Source organism: Haemaphysalis longicornis, unplaced genomic scaffold, assembly GCF_048455015.1.
Source record: "Haemaphysalis longicornis isolate Haplotype H1 unplaced genomic scaffold, Haemaphysalis longicornis Haplotype H1 scaffold_2, whole genome shotgun sequence".
Classification (NCBI taxonomy): domain Eukaryota; kingdom Metazoa; phylum Arthropoda; class Arachnida; order Ixodida; family Ixodidae; genus Haemaphysalis; species Haemaphysalis longicornis.
In genome coordinates this window covers 208,878,330-208,891,510 of record NW_027526295.1, presented here as the reverse complement: position 1 = coordinate 208,891,510, position 13,181 = coordinate 208,878,330, and the positions used below count along the sequence as shown (strand labels likewise).

Here is a 13,181-nt window from a genome sequence, read left to right as displayed (position 1 = left end):
CATGTTTGGGAGTCGTGACGTTCTTTTTCAACCTGAAGAACGCACTTTTCAACTCATTCGCAGCAGTCCAGTCGCCGAACATAAATGAGGCGGTACTTCAGGAATCCAGAGCGGGCACGACACGCATTTAAAAAGAAAGCATTGACGATTACTGTGCTCTCTAATGTGAAATTGGTGCGCACTGCAAATGGCAGTCTTCTCGGTCGCGGTGCATAACTGCTGCCGAGCATGTTGTTGCAATTGTCTTTGAATATCCCGCGCAAATGTCGTGGTTCAAATGAGTCGCAAATGGGGGAGGAGCGTCTCGCAAAAGTGTGAGGAGGAGGAGGACGCCATAGTGCGTGCCGCCCTCCCCCTCACACTTTCGCCAGACGCTCCTCACCCGTTTTTTTTTTTTTTTTTTTTTTTGCCTTTGGTGTCTCATCTGCTCGCTCAGTTATGCAGACATTGCTGCTGCCGCCGCCACCACCACCACAGCCAAACCTCGGTGTTGGGTTCCAATGTGCTACGCACTCAAATGACTTGCAGTCGAGTTGCTGTACTGCAATCATAGGCAACGACTAGACCACCGGAGCAAGCACTTTGAACAGATAAACAATACAACGCGATAACATGGCACAACCACTATCACGGACCACAATAAGGCATTTCTTTGGAAGTGCATGGGAAACGTTAAGCGTAAACTATAGGCAAACAAAGGAAAGCTCTCACTACAGCCGCCATGCATGACCCTGGGCTATTTCTTTTGGTATAGAAAAACAAAAGCGTGCAATGAGCATACACCAACTGCATTAATAAGAAAGCCAGAACCTGTTTTGATTTTAAATTATTGGACGTGCTGTCAAAAACACAACAAAAGCACAGCGATTGCATCACCGGAAGCTGCTCTAGCATGTAAATTAATGGTGGCAGAATTCAAAACGGCGGCCGGAGTCGATGGTGATGGCTTTATGGTAGCCACTATAACGGCATTAAAGCAAGACCTTATTGACCCAGCCACAAATTACTCAGTGCTGCAGGATAAAATTTACAGCCTCTGCAAGGCACGCTCATCAAAAGCACAATTTGGATGAAACTTGCTTTCAGAGAGCCAAGCACATTCTTAAAATCCACAACTATTCGAAAAATTGAATAGTGGATATTCAATTTGTGAATCGAATTATTCACAGAAGTACTATTTGATTCGTATTCGAATATCCGAGCATTTACGCACCGCTTATATATATATATATAGCGGTCTGGTTCCTTCTACAATAGGCCAGTTCTGCATGAAGCACAATGAGAAACGATAGCAGTTCTACTGCTGAAACGTTTGGTGAATTTAAAGGAGCCATGAAGAGAAAACACAAGTTTGGTTCATTCGAAAGATTGCCTCGTTAGAACCATAACGACACAACTTATAACGCAAACTTCGCTGAAATAAGCTACATAATTAGGAAAAACGGGAATGGTCATGCGACCCACCAGCTCATTTCCCGCAACAGAACCTATGCCGTCACATGGGCTAAGCTCTGCGATTGGCGGAGGCCGGCAAAAGCAAACGCATGTTAGGCAGGGCTTACAGTTTGCATAGCGAGCTAAATGCCCGTGAAACATACTGCACATTCTTTTTATGACAAAGAACGGTGGAGTAAACGGTTGAAGTTCCGAACGAACACGCAAGCGTGTGCGCCAATGCATACGAAACAACCGCCTGGCCGAGCTCGACATCTCGCCGTCGCGCAGACGAATTTTCGGGTTCGAGGCGCTCTGACCTTGGAGGAAAAATGCCGTAAACACCGCGCATTGACGCTCGTATCTTTCTGGTCGAAGCAGAGAGCTCGCGCGAACGGCTTTCCATACACGACACCGGCCAACTGGCATAAGCGATACTGCTACTGAAGTTGAACTATTATTAACCGTAATAAAAATACGGCACATACGTACCAGTCTGTATTCGTCCGTGGCGACGGCGCTGACGAGGCAGCGGTGCCGACGGCAGGGCGTTCGTCTGTTGTGGCTATCGCGGAATGGTCGCTTTTCCGTCCACCGCGTATCCCACAACTCTTGCCGCTCGTGCACTTAGAAGCGTTGAGCGTTCAAGTGGTTTGAGGTTGTTAAATGCAAGCCCGAGCTCCTCGGCGAGAGTTTTGTTCTCCGGATCAGGCGATTCCATGACTAGGGCTGCGGGTGCACTAGGTTTTACTAGCATTTTTAAAATGGCCGCCGTCTCGGTCGACTCCCGCGTGTGGGTGCTATATGGAGTCGACATACTAAGTATCTGTTTCATGGACCGGCCCGTGTGACACCATTGCTCACGTCACCAAATGTGCAATTTTAGCGGGAGATTTAAAATTTTGGCTTAAATTGCCTTATTTCTCAGTGAATAAAGCATCATTTGCTTCCGGGAAAGCGCTTGGGGTACTATGAAACACCTAATCTTTCGAATAAAACAAACTTTTGTTTTCTCTTCATGGCTCCTTTAAAACAGAAGGACGACACTCTACTCTCTCCCTTGCATATTTTCATAAGACGTGGTGGACAATCCTCGTGGTGCCATGGCCCACCACCAGCGACGAAAAGGAAGAAGTTGTGTGGGGGGCACAGCCAGCCCGGACTCTGTTATGGCTGCATGTAAATAGCTTGCCTCATTATGTAAATACATCGCTTCATCACAAAATTATTCGGGTTATCTGCCACCACGTTACATTTGGTGGTGTATGCAGGTTTCATTCCCATCCTGGCCCCAGCATCACATCGCATCGTCGTCAACGCAGCCATTGAGGATAACGAAGCCGCGCTGGGCAGACCCAGCCCAGCCGAGACCAGAACACAACAATGTCCCCCGTCCCGTGCCCCAGCCCGAGATGCCCGAATGAAGACCAGCCGAGACAAGCCGTGCCAGAGAAGCCGAAGACGTGTTCCTCCGCCCTTCCGGTAGACTCGGCTCCAAGACCTTTGCTGCTTTGTCGTGACTGAAGATGTTGCAGGGCCAGGCATTGTCAATGCGATAATCGTCATCCGTGGCGGCAAACTATTCGTCACTGCATTTTTCATCACAGCGCTCATCCGCATCCGTTCATCAGCTTGCCTCAGCCTTGACTGGGAGGGTCGTCCTAGATCGGAAGGGGGAGGAATGCCACGGGACGCGGCAAACAATCCCCGTGGTGCTATGGTCCACGAGCACAGCCAGCCCGGTCTCAGTTATGGCCGCATGTAAATAGCTTGCCTCATTTTATATGTCACTTCATCGCTACATTGTTCGTGTCATCTGCTGTCACGTTGCAACATATTTTATGCCGTTGCAGCATGCAGAGGTGCAAATGCTTTCAAGCTCCCTTGCGCATTACCAGATAAATTGATTTCAGATGTATTCATTTCCCTACCTCACTTTTTTTTTTCTCAGAAACATGCTAAGCCCAGCAATTTCATTTCACCATTCACGGCTTGACAACTTTGCACAAATGGAGTAGGCATTACACGAGTTGTGTCGCAATGAAAGGTACAGATTATACCACCTGAGCCTCTTTAAAGGAGCCATGAAGACAAACTACAAGTTGGGTTTATTAGAAAGACTGCTTAGTCCCTATAACAATGATACCAATATCATCACAATCTTCGAACAAATAATGGAGATATTAAAGAAAACGTCACAATCTTCGAACAAATAATGGAGATACTATTAAAGAAAACGTGTGAAGCAGTCGCAACCCCCTAGCCAATTTCCCGCAACTTTTCTATGACATCACGGAACCTTGTTTGTGCGATTGGCGGCCGCTTAACTCGCCTGTCGCGACGACACGACTGGACGTCTGTAATGGGGCCTCTAGTTCCATTTGACCGCATCACTTGAATGCTAACGTGCAGTTAACACACTGAAAATTATATTTTATTGTTGGCCCGTATGACGTCATTCTTGCTCATAACACGTCACTGTGGCACAAAATTTGAAAGTTTTTAAATACTTGCTTTTTTTTTGTTAAAAAAAACATCTTTTGTGGCTCTAATGGAACTGAGTGAGATATTGAATCCTAGTTCTTTCAAATTAAACGAAGTTGTATTTTCTCTTCATGGCTCCTTTAACATACAATGAATTCCCACACACAGACGTATTGTTACAGTGTGTCAGCAGTGTTTGGATGGGCTGGGGACACGCGGCGGGGGAACTTGGTCTCGAGCTGGTCGCGGCGGTGCTGGGGCTTACAGACGCGGCCAGCGTACCCACGACGATTGCGTCGCAACCGTGACGCTGCGAAGCTGGGGTCAGGACGGGGATGACGACGCCGCAGCCTCCACCAAACGTGTTACGCAGCGGCAGGACACAAACAATAAACGATTACGAACGACCTATTTACACTATTTACAAGCGGCCATGGCCAAGTCCGCTCAGTCTGCACGCCTGCCTTGTCCTCGTCGTCTTCAACGCCGGGCTATGGCACCACGGGGCATTGCCCATTTGCCTCGTGACAGTATCACAGCTAATTCTGCTGGTTTTGGTGTCTGATGGGCTCGGAAGGCTTCTGGCTGCGCCAAGTGAGGGCCTCCCAACACGGAGTGAAAACGTAAAAGTGTTTATTGGCTGAAGCTGCTCCCCTGCTCCTGTCCTCCCCTACCAAAGTGTGTGATCACTTGGACACGTAATTGTCTATTTTCTCGAGCATCTCGGGCACCGCCTTGAAGAGGTCGGCCACCAGGCCCAGGTCAGCCACTTGGAAGATGGGCGCCTCGGGGTCCTTGTTGATGGCCACAATCGTCTTGGAGTCCTTCATGCCTGCCAAGTGCTGGATGGCACCAGAGATGCCCACCGCTACGTACAGCTCCTGCACACAAGCCATGGGGGCCATTTACTCACATGGAGCTACTGACTGAAAGGCCTGACTGTGTGCACAAGTCTGGATAACCAAAAGAAAAGGGCACAGATACACTGCTCCAAGCCCACCGGCAAAGAGCGAAATTCTCCGGTTACACTCTACAGAGATTCGGTCTACGGAACGCAGCGTGGAGATAACTCGCAAAAGGCTCTCCATGTGCAGCGTAATGCACATGTGATGAGAAGTGCCCTTCTCGTTCGTTCAAGAGTGATTTCTCTTACGCCATGTTCATCTCCGCTTTATCTCAAGTAGTATGTGTTCCCTTATCACCCGGTTTTCCTATCGCCGCCTCTTCATATTGTTTTCTGAAAGGCATTGCTTTATACTGATGTTTTATTCCACCACCATTGCTCATTCATCTTTGGTGTGGGTGTGCTACTCCGATGGGATCAGCTGACTAGCTAAAATGTTTTTTCCTACTCCAAATTGAATGCAAGGGAAATGACCATCATTAATTTTTTTTTTAATCTGAAAATGATCTATAAAAAATAAAGTAATCATAACAGTCCATAAGAAAATTCGTTTATGGTACACTTTACTGAAGTTTGAGCTGGCCAAAACCTTCCTAGGTTGTGATGCAGCTACATTCGTAGTGACAAGCTTGGGACATTGCTACATTTCTAATTTCACTACTTTTGGGGTCGGATTAAAATTATTTCCTTTTTTAATTAAGCATTCTTTACATGTTTTTGAGTATATTATACGCCTCAGCAAGCATATGCCTAGGAAATGTCAGCTGGCAATTCCTTTGGAGTTGATTGATTCTAGGGTTTAACGCGCCGACGCAACGCAGGCGATGAGGTGCGCCGTAGTGGAGGGCTACGGATTAATTTTGACCACCTGGGGATATTTAACGTGCGCCGAAATCCATCAGAAAAGCGGCCGCTGCGGCCGGGAATCGAATCCGCGACCTCGTGCTCAGCAGTGCAACGCCTTAGCCACTGAGCCACCGCGGCGGGGATTCCTTTGAAGTTGCAGTCCAGAACCAGAGTACAAGGAGTTTGCAATTTCGTTGCTTCCTATGGCAATATCGAGATAACAGATGCACACAGAAAAAGGGGCATTAAAAATAGAGTGGGTGGGAATTTGGTTGATACTAATTGAAACTCTACTGGAACAAGCCAATAACTTTGTGGTTGACTTGCTACTTTGTGGTTGACACAGGATTATTGGCAGGCACACAGTACCTAGAAAACAGGTTTGATAACCCAAGAGGTAACAGCCTCATGTCTGCTTACAAACACAAGTGCCGTACAAGGAAAAGGGCTCGTGAAAAATTTCTAGAAGGATAAAGTTTGCTTGTTGGGGGAACAATCGAAATTGGCAATAAAGCTGCGTTCATAAAATCTGTGCTTAAAATCACGGCCACAACCATACTACAGCAGGAAACTCGCTCTCTTGGTATCGCAATGAGCATACAAATTGTTTCCTTTTTATAAAAGTACGTTCAGTCTTTCCAGCAACCTGCCCGTTTGAGCCTTGCTCCTAATTCGGACTGCTACTTCACAGCTCGCAGCTCGACCGTTTCCAGCTCTGGCTGCAAACGGGTGCACTTACGGGAGCCACGATCTTGCCCGTCTGTCCAACCTGCAGGTCGTTGGGCACAAAGCCCGCGTCCACAGCCGCTCGAGAGGCGCCCACAGCAGCCCCGATCTTGTCGGCCAGGTCGTACAGCATCTTGAAGTTCTCCCCGCTCTTCATGCCCCGACCTGCGTCCGGCCGGAGAGGCACAGAAATGATGGCGGCAAACTTGCGATGCAGGGCACTTAGCAGCTGAGCATGAAGTTAGTCAGCAAAATGACCACTACAAGCTGAAAACTGACAAGTTGAAAACTAAATTCATGATAAAGGAAAGTACACAGCTAATACTTTCTACAAGCCACAGGTATCAACGATCTACTTGTGGCTTTAAGAAGCAGGGCATAGTTGGGGATGCATGAAATGCAGGTGTCATGCAGCAAAGGTCGAATTTTTCACTGGTTGGCAACATGTTTAATTATAAGCGGACACTAAAAAAGCAACAAGTCCTGTCCTGTAGGTCACTCATTATCAGAGCAGCTTGTCTAGTCAGCCTTAAGCAGTCAAGCACTTTTTTGAGCTTATGCTCACATTCTAATTTAGAAGTGAAGGTATTGGTTATAGTTTTGGTTATAGTTATTGGTTATATAGCACATACATGAACAAACATTGCTTCTCCTTACCCTTTGCTGATGTCATGCAATGGCCTAAACAAGAAAACTGTGCAGAGACATCTCCACTACAGTGCCACAGATGTCATGGACAGAAGGCTGTCTACCGCACATCAACAATGAGACAAGGGAAAATGCCTGACCTCCAGAAATGACCTTCTTGGCGCTGGTGAGCTCTGGTCGTTCACTTTTGCTCAGCTCCTGGCCCTCAAACGATGACTTGCTGCTGTCAAACTCAGCAGTTGGAGCTGCAAGACACAAGAGTGATTTTTTTTTTGTACTCTGCAAGTGTTCAGGAAATTAAATTATGTGGTTGCTGCCTTACACAAGTGTAATTTTTGAGATTTTATTTTGCCCAGTTTGAGTGGACAGGACAGAGGAAAAAAGCTAGACGGGACAAAAAAACAAAACAAATATAAACAAGGTAGTAGCTAATCAAGCCAGTTAGGCAGTGCTTATGACTATCTTCCAGACTAAACACATGGGTGGGTTGCTTTATCTCACAAGCAGCATATCAACTTTTCTTTCAATTTCACAACTGAAGGTCCTAGACAGGCTGAACTTTCTCACTGCAAGTAGTGAAGCAGGACCGGCAAGATCGGCTCACCATTTTCTGGCACGACACCAGAGCCACCGACGCCAACGGCATCAAAGCAGGTCGTCCGTACCAGGAGCACCTTAACGGGGTCCTTAGCCTTGATCGTCTGAATGGCATTTCCTGTGGGGAAAAACATCATTCAAAGACCTTGCATTTGTTTTGTGTTTTGAACAGCCCGCATGACATGAGACAACTGTGCGATGACACCGGGTGCAACGATAAATGGAGGCAAGGCTCAGTAACAGCACAGTAAAAACTGACCTGCATAGATAGATCGAACAAAAGTGTCTGGAGACTTGATGTCCAGGACGTCGGAAACTGGAGAGACATCCAGTTTTGAAGCCACCCTTGGCAATAGGCTCTGCAATTAAACTTTGCCAGTTAGTATAACAGCCAATGACTGAGGGATAGCAGTTCAAGCTTAATAACATACACAGGTATGCTATCACATACATATATAGAGATAGAAAGAAAGAGAGAAGGCTCACTTTTGAGAATGCAGTAGATGCTCCCACCAAGTGGGTGAAGTTGAACTGCTTACACGTTGCCAGAACCACAGGTGTCAGGCGTTCTGCAAAGAGAGGCCATTATTTTACTGTAACGGGTTCCCACCAACAGTGCTCATGGCTGAAAACAAATGCGGTTAAAGCAAGATATCCTGCTGAGAGTAGGCAAAAAATGTGACAGCTACCGCAAATTCTCAAATCGAATTCCACGCTTCACACCACTGTACAGCATAGAATTTGTCTCGAGCTTTAAGTTTAAGCCTATGCAGTGCACAAAACTTACTGTTAACCGAAAATAATTGCAAAGGAGTCCTGACGCCCTACAGACTGCTCTTTGTTAAAGGAGCAACAAAGACAAAATACAAATATGATTCCCAAGAAAGATTGCTTTGTCCCAATAACAATGATACTAATTTTATCGCACACTTAAAACAAAAGTGGACATATTATAGAAAATATATGAAGCAGTGGCAAATCCCAAGCCACTTTCCAGCAATTTCTCCATGACGTCACAGAAAACTGGGTGATTGTGGATGGGCCTCTAGTTCTGTTTCACTGCATAACTTGAATGCTAATGTGCAGTCAACACATCGATAACCATTTGTGCTGGCCCATAGTATGGCACTCCTGCCCATATTACATCACTGTAGCGTGAAATTTGTTTTTTTCAACAAAAGCATCTTTCGTGGTTGGAGTGCAGCTGAGTGAGTTACTGAAGACTAGTTCTTACAAACTGAACAAAGCTAGTATCTTGCCTTCAGGGCCCCTTTAAATGGCAGCAGGACTGAAATCCCTGTTTTGAGTCAACCACTGACCTGGTAAGAGGCCATCGAAGGCAGCGTTGTCCGCCAGGAGGACCTTCTTGAGCCCTTCAGCCTTGCCTACTTCAGCTGCCACCTGCAGTGCACTCGCTCTGTTACACAGGTTTGTGGCTTGCTTTGCTCACTCGTGCATCGTGACAGCACGGATAGCTCATTTCAAGAAAAGGGTACAATGGTAGCAGCAAAAACAGTAAATTTAGGAGCAAAATTTAAACCAGCCACGCTGGCGTGAACAATTTGTCTCCCAATGCTGGAAGCACCACTTTTGAGGACGTGTTCACTGAAACCAAGCTGAAGTCTTCTTAACTCTGCAAAAGAGTGCCACGGGTGTGTCATGGGCACTTGCTAAGTTCTAAGGGATGGCTGACCTTGCTAAGGCTCTAAGGTAAGTGAATTACTGTTATGTTCTGCACTATCAAGAAGTTGAAAATTTTGTGTGTGAGACACTTCCCAGAGGAGTGAGGCACTAAGACAGCCCCAACCAAGCCAAAGGCAACTCCCAGCATTAAAAGAAAAGGGGTATTCCGAGGATTTCATGGACACCAAAAAAGCGAAATAAAATACCGCCGAGTATTTGATTAACCAATGCAGCCTGTTGTTTTTCTGCCAAAGTATCTGGTATTATTCCCCAGCTTTTTTAAAGGAACCACCGGTTTTGATAGAAAATACTGATTACAGAGAATACTGATTATCTTACAGCTTACGCAGGTAGATATTTATTACATGTCCTGCCTAGCAAAACCATAGACAGGAATCAGACCATGCAATTGAACACAACCATTATCAGACATGGAAAATCCATAATTTTGCCTTTTGCCTTGCAACGATAACAGAGCCACCTTAAAACCATATTTTTTCATCAAACCCCTCGTTCATTTGCTCTCAAATTCTGCAAAATGATTGCATTTGCACATGGCTATTGAGAAATTGGATAACGATGGTTTTTATAAACGCGCGCCCCGTTTGCTCGTGACAAAAAACGAATGCCTAACAAGAGCGGTCTTATCTATCGCCACTATCTCAACATGCATGGCCTTCCACGAAGCGTATCAGTTTGGTTGCAACATTTTTTTTTTTTTAAGGAGGTGACACCCGTTACACACAAAACGTGGTAGTGCTTTATAACCACCACCAAAACCGTTTTGTTGACATGACAAGCACTGTGTCCAGCTTTTTTTGACGAAAGCTGCTGTGTGAGATGTCATTTCCAAGCCGGGTCAGTTTTCATTAACTGCATCATTTCCATCCCAACTTAAAAAAAAAAAAAATACAAGAAAACGTTTTTCTGTGGCTCACAAAATGGATCAGCACAGCACACTTGGCACAGAACAGCGAAGAGAAATCCTTCAATAACACAAAGCCATGGAATTTGCACAAACCTTGATGGTTACTGTGAGAATTAAAAGACAGTCCACAAAATTTACAGCGAAACGAAAAACCAACACGCACCTTCGACACATCTTTGCCGATGACAAGACACGCAACCTCGCCGCCAATTTTTTTCGCCGCAGCAATAGCATTGAGCGTGCATGGCAGCATCTGGCCCGAACTGTGGTCCGCGATCACGAGCGTGCTGTTGTGACGACAGGCAACGGAGAAAGCCTGCAAAGCACGGCAAATGTTATCGCTGGGAACATTAAAAATAAAGAACACCTAAAATATAAAATTGTTCCTAGAAGCAACCAGAAGGCTGTCAGTTCTTCCAGCTTTTTCAAGGCTATTTCTTCGCTTTCGTAGATTCCCGTGGTCATTTTACTTCAGCTGCAGCTCTAGCAGTCATCTTTCTAGTACAGCAAGTTAGGAACAAAGAGGCCGATAAAATGTCGTCGCACCGAACTTGCGGCAAATTACTTTCCTTTCACCGCTTTCTTTTCGTTTGATTGCCCCGATGCCTATCTACCCGTACGCTATCCGTTCCTTGCGGTCAGCAGCCGACCTCCAAACGTGAGTAGATGGTCATTTGCGTGCTAATTACCTGGTAAAGGACGCTCGTGCGAAATTGTCGGAGCGACAGCATGGTTCTTCCGTCTGGCCGGAGCGTAGCTATCCAAACACTCGAACTTATGCGTATTTCTCGCACAACAAGAACGGAAAGCAGGCTCCCTCGGCTCTACCCGTGCCTACGATCCCATTGATCCCGGAACATCAGCGACAGCGAATCGTCACCGACACCGACTAACTTTCATTTGCAAAGATTGAGAGTGTCCGCTAGGTGTACTGCATTTCAGACATATTTGTTGGTCGCAAACATATGTATGTATTATGTATTACCATGACAACAATAACAATACTTTATTTCAACCCAGGAGGGCTGGGGCAGGCTGGGACATAGAGATAATATACTGACTGGGTGGGATGTGCTGGAAAGGCCCATACCGAAAGGCCCAGCACACCGACAAGGTATTACATGCGATCTTTTGGCCGTGCGTCTGGCCAATATTGCTACTGAATAAACTGGCAGGCAGTATTGTGCATTAAGACATAGAACAATTTAAAGTTTTATTAGCAAACACGCCCATGGAGGAAATAATACTTTAAGAATACTTTCCTCCATGGCAACGCCGTTCAAGATGCAAAGATGCAAAGGAGCGCATCCGCCTGAAGACGAAACAGCCTGTATTGGTGGGTGAAGGGCAAGAGTGAAGATTAAAAAATCCGAAACAATAATGCAATTTTGAGTTACCTCGCACAAAAATACCGAATAATTTTATTTTTAGCATGCCATCAAGACATGTTTTAACCTTTAAAGCACATTGTCGTCGCAGCCGACAGTAACGGAGGCAAGGTGTCGCGAGCTACCACTTTGATACAAAGAAGACAGTTCCGCACATGGAGGAACCTTTTCTTTCCTCCATGGTTCCGCATTACGTCCTAGCGAAACGCACGTCAAAGCATAGGTGAAAGTTTATCGAGCAGACGCAACTTGCCGGTTGCCGTGTGATTGCGGCGGCACGTTTGACGTGGCTGACTTCATTTTTGCTAACGTGGTGCACTTTTTGATCGATTCGTCCGTCCGTGTTCGTGGACGTGTCGTTGTGGTCTCATTTCTTTGCCGCGTCGACGTTCAAAGTCATGAGCAGGCTACCGGAAACAATCTTCGTTTTTGACGTCGACGGGACATTAACGAAGAGCCGGCAGGTGATCACCAACGACATGTCCGAGTTCCTGCAGAGACTGAAACGCAACGTCGCTGTGGCGCTTGTCGGAGGTTCGGATTTGGTGAAGATAGAAGAGCAAATGGGAGGCCACGAAGCCGTGGCCGGATTTGACTACGTGTTTTCCGAAAACGGTCTAGTGGCTCACAAGGCAGGCAAGCTTATTAATCAGCAGAGCTTGTTGAACTTTATGGGTGAAGAGAAGCTGCAGAAACTGATCAACTTCTGCCTTCGCTACGTGGCCGACTTGAGCCTGCCTCAGAAGCGCGGGACTTTTGTCGAGTTTCGTACGGGCATGCTCAACGTGTCACCCATTGGCCGCAACTGCAGCCTCAGCGAGAGGAACGCTTTCGAAGCTTACGACAAGGAGCACGGCATCAGGACGGCCTTCGTGAAGGCCTTGCGCGACAACTTCGCTGACTACAACCTGCAGTATTCAATTGGGGGACAGATCAGCTTCGACGTCTTCCCACGCGGTTGGGACAAGACCTACTGCCTCGATCAGCTCGTACGGGATGGTTACAAGACCATACACTTTTTCGGTGACAAGACTGCTGAAGGCGGGAATGACTATGAAATATACCAGGACACGAGGACAGTTGGACACTCCGTGAAGTCGCCGCAAGACACCATAACTCAGGTGGAGGAGGCGCTAGCTTGTTTGCGAAGTGCGGCAAAAGTTAAACAGTGATCGACTATATGTGCGTGAAGGCACAGCGTAACCAAAAAACAGGAGCAAGAAGATAACGAACTACGAAACCATCCAAGCGCATTCCTCAGTGATGTAATATGTAACAAAGTTACATCATTGCTCTGATGTTATAAAAAGTTCGTACAACTAACTGCGTTGGTTTTTTGTCAATAATAAAATGTCATGAGGTTTTTCTTTTTGCCGTGTTATTACCTATTACCATATTACAACCAGCTAGCGCACGTTTCTAAGACCTTACACGTTTCAAGTTCCGTGGGCTCTGTGCCTACTGGAGCTACTGGGCAGGCAGTTACTTTCGGTTGCTTTCGGTACTGAATTTTCATCGCGTTTAATACGGCGAACTAACAATT

The 13,181-nt window shown here is 46.4% G+C and overlaps 2 protein-coding genes across 2 annotated transcripts; one reads left to right on the top strand and one right to left on the bottom strand.

The window, feature by feature from the left end:
* Nucleotides 1–4,534: 4,534 nt before the first annotated feature.
* Wal (electron transfer flavoprotein subunit alpha wal) lies at nucleotides 4,535–11,138 on the bottom strand. Its single transcript, XM_077699237.1, has 9 exons — nucleotides 10,940–11,138; nucleotides 10,414–10,566; nucleotides 8,959–9,040; nucleotides 8,126–8,208; nucleotides 7,899–7,998; nucleotides 7,647–7,757; nucleotides 7,183–7,287; nucleotides 6,408–6,559; nucleotides 4,535–4,799 (listed from the first exon to the last, which is right to left on the bottom strand). Exons 1-9 carry the CDS (start codon nucleotides 10,979–10,981, stop codon nucleotides 4,605–4,607), a joined length of 1,023 nt encoding a protein of 340 aa, XP_077555363.1. The 5' UTR covers nucleotides 10,982–11,138; the 3' UTR covers nucleotides 4,535–4,604.
* A 711-nt stretch (nucleotides 11,139–11,849) lies between these two features.
* Pmm2 (phosphomannomutase) lies at nucleotides 11,850–13,005 on the top strand. Its single transcript, XM_077699239.1, has one exon. It carries the CDS (start codon nucleotides 12,037–12,039, stop codon nucleotides 12,808–12,810), a length of 774 nt encoding a protein of 257 aa, XP_077555365.1. The 5' UTR covers nucleotides 11,850–12,036; the 3' UTR covers nucleotides 12,811–13,005.
* The last annotated feature ends 176 nt before the right edge of the window (nucleotides 13,006–13,181 follow it).

What these genes read in the sequence shown, in the direction of transcription:
- Pmm2 (XM_077699239.1), top strand. Translation starts at nt 12,037, where the DNA reads ATGAGCAGGCTACCGGAAACAATCTTCGTTTTTGACGTCGACGGGACA.
- Wal (XM_077699237.1), bottom strand. Translation starts at nt 10,981, where the DNA reads ATGCTGTCGCTCCGACAATTTCGCACGAGCGTCCTTTACCAG. An exon ending in TCGGCAAAGATGTGTCGAAG is followed by an intron (nt 9,041 to 10,413) that starts GTGCGTGTTGGT and finishes AGTGCACTGCAG; the next exon opens with GTGGCAGCTGAAGTAGGCAA. An exon ending in CATCTACTGCATTCTCAAAA is followed by an intron (nt 7,999 to 8,125) that starts GTGAGCCTTCTC and finishes GTTTAATTGCAG; the next exon opens with AGCCTATTGCCAAGGGTGGC.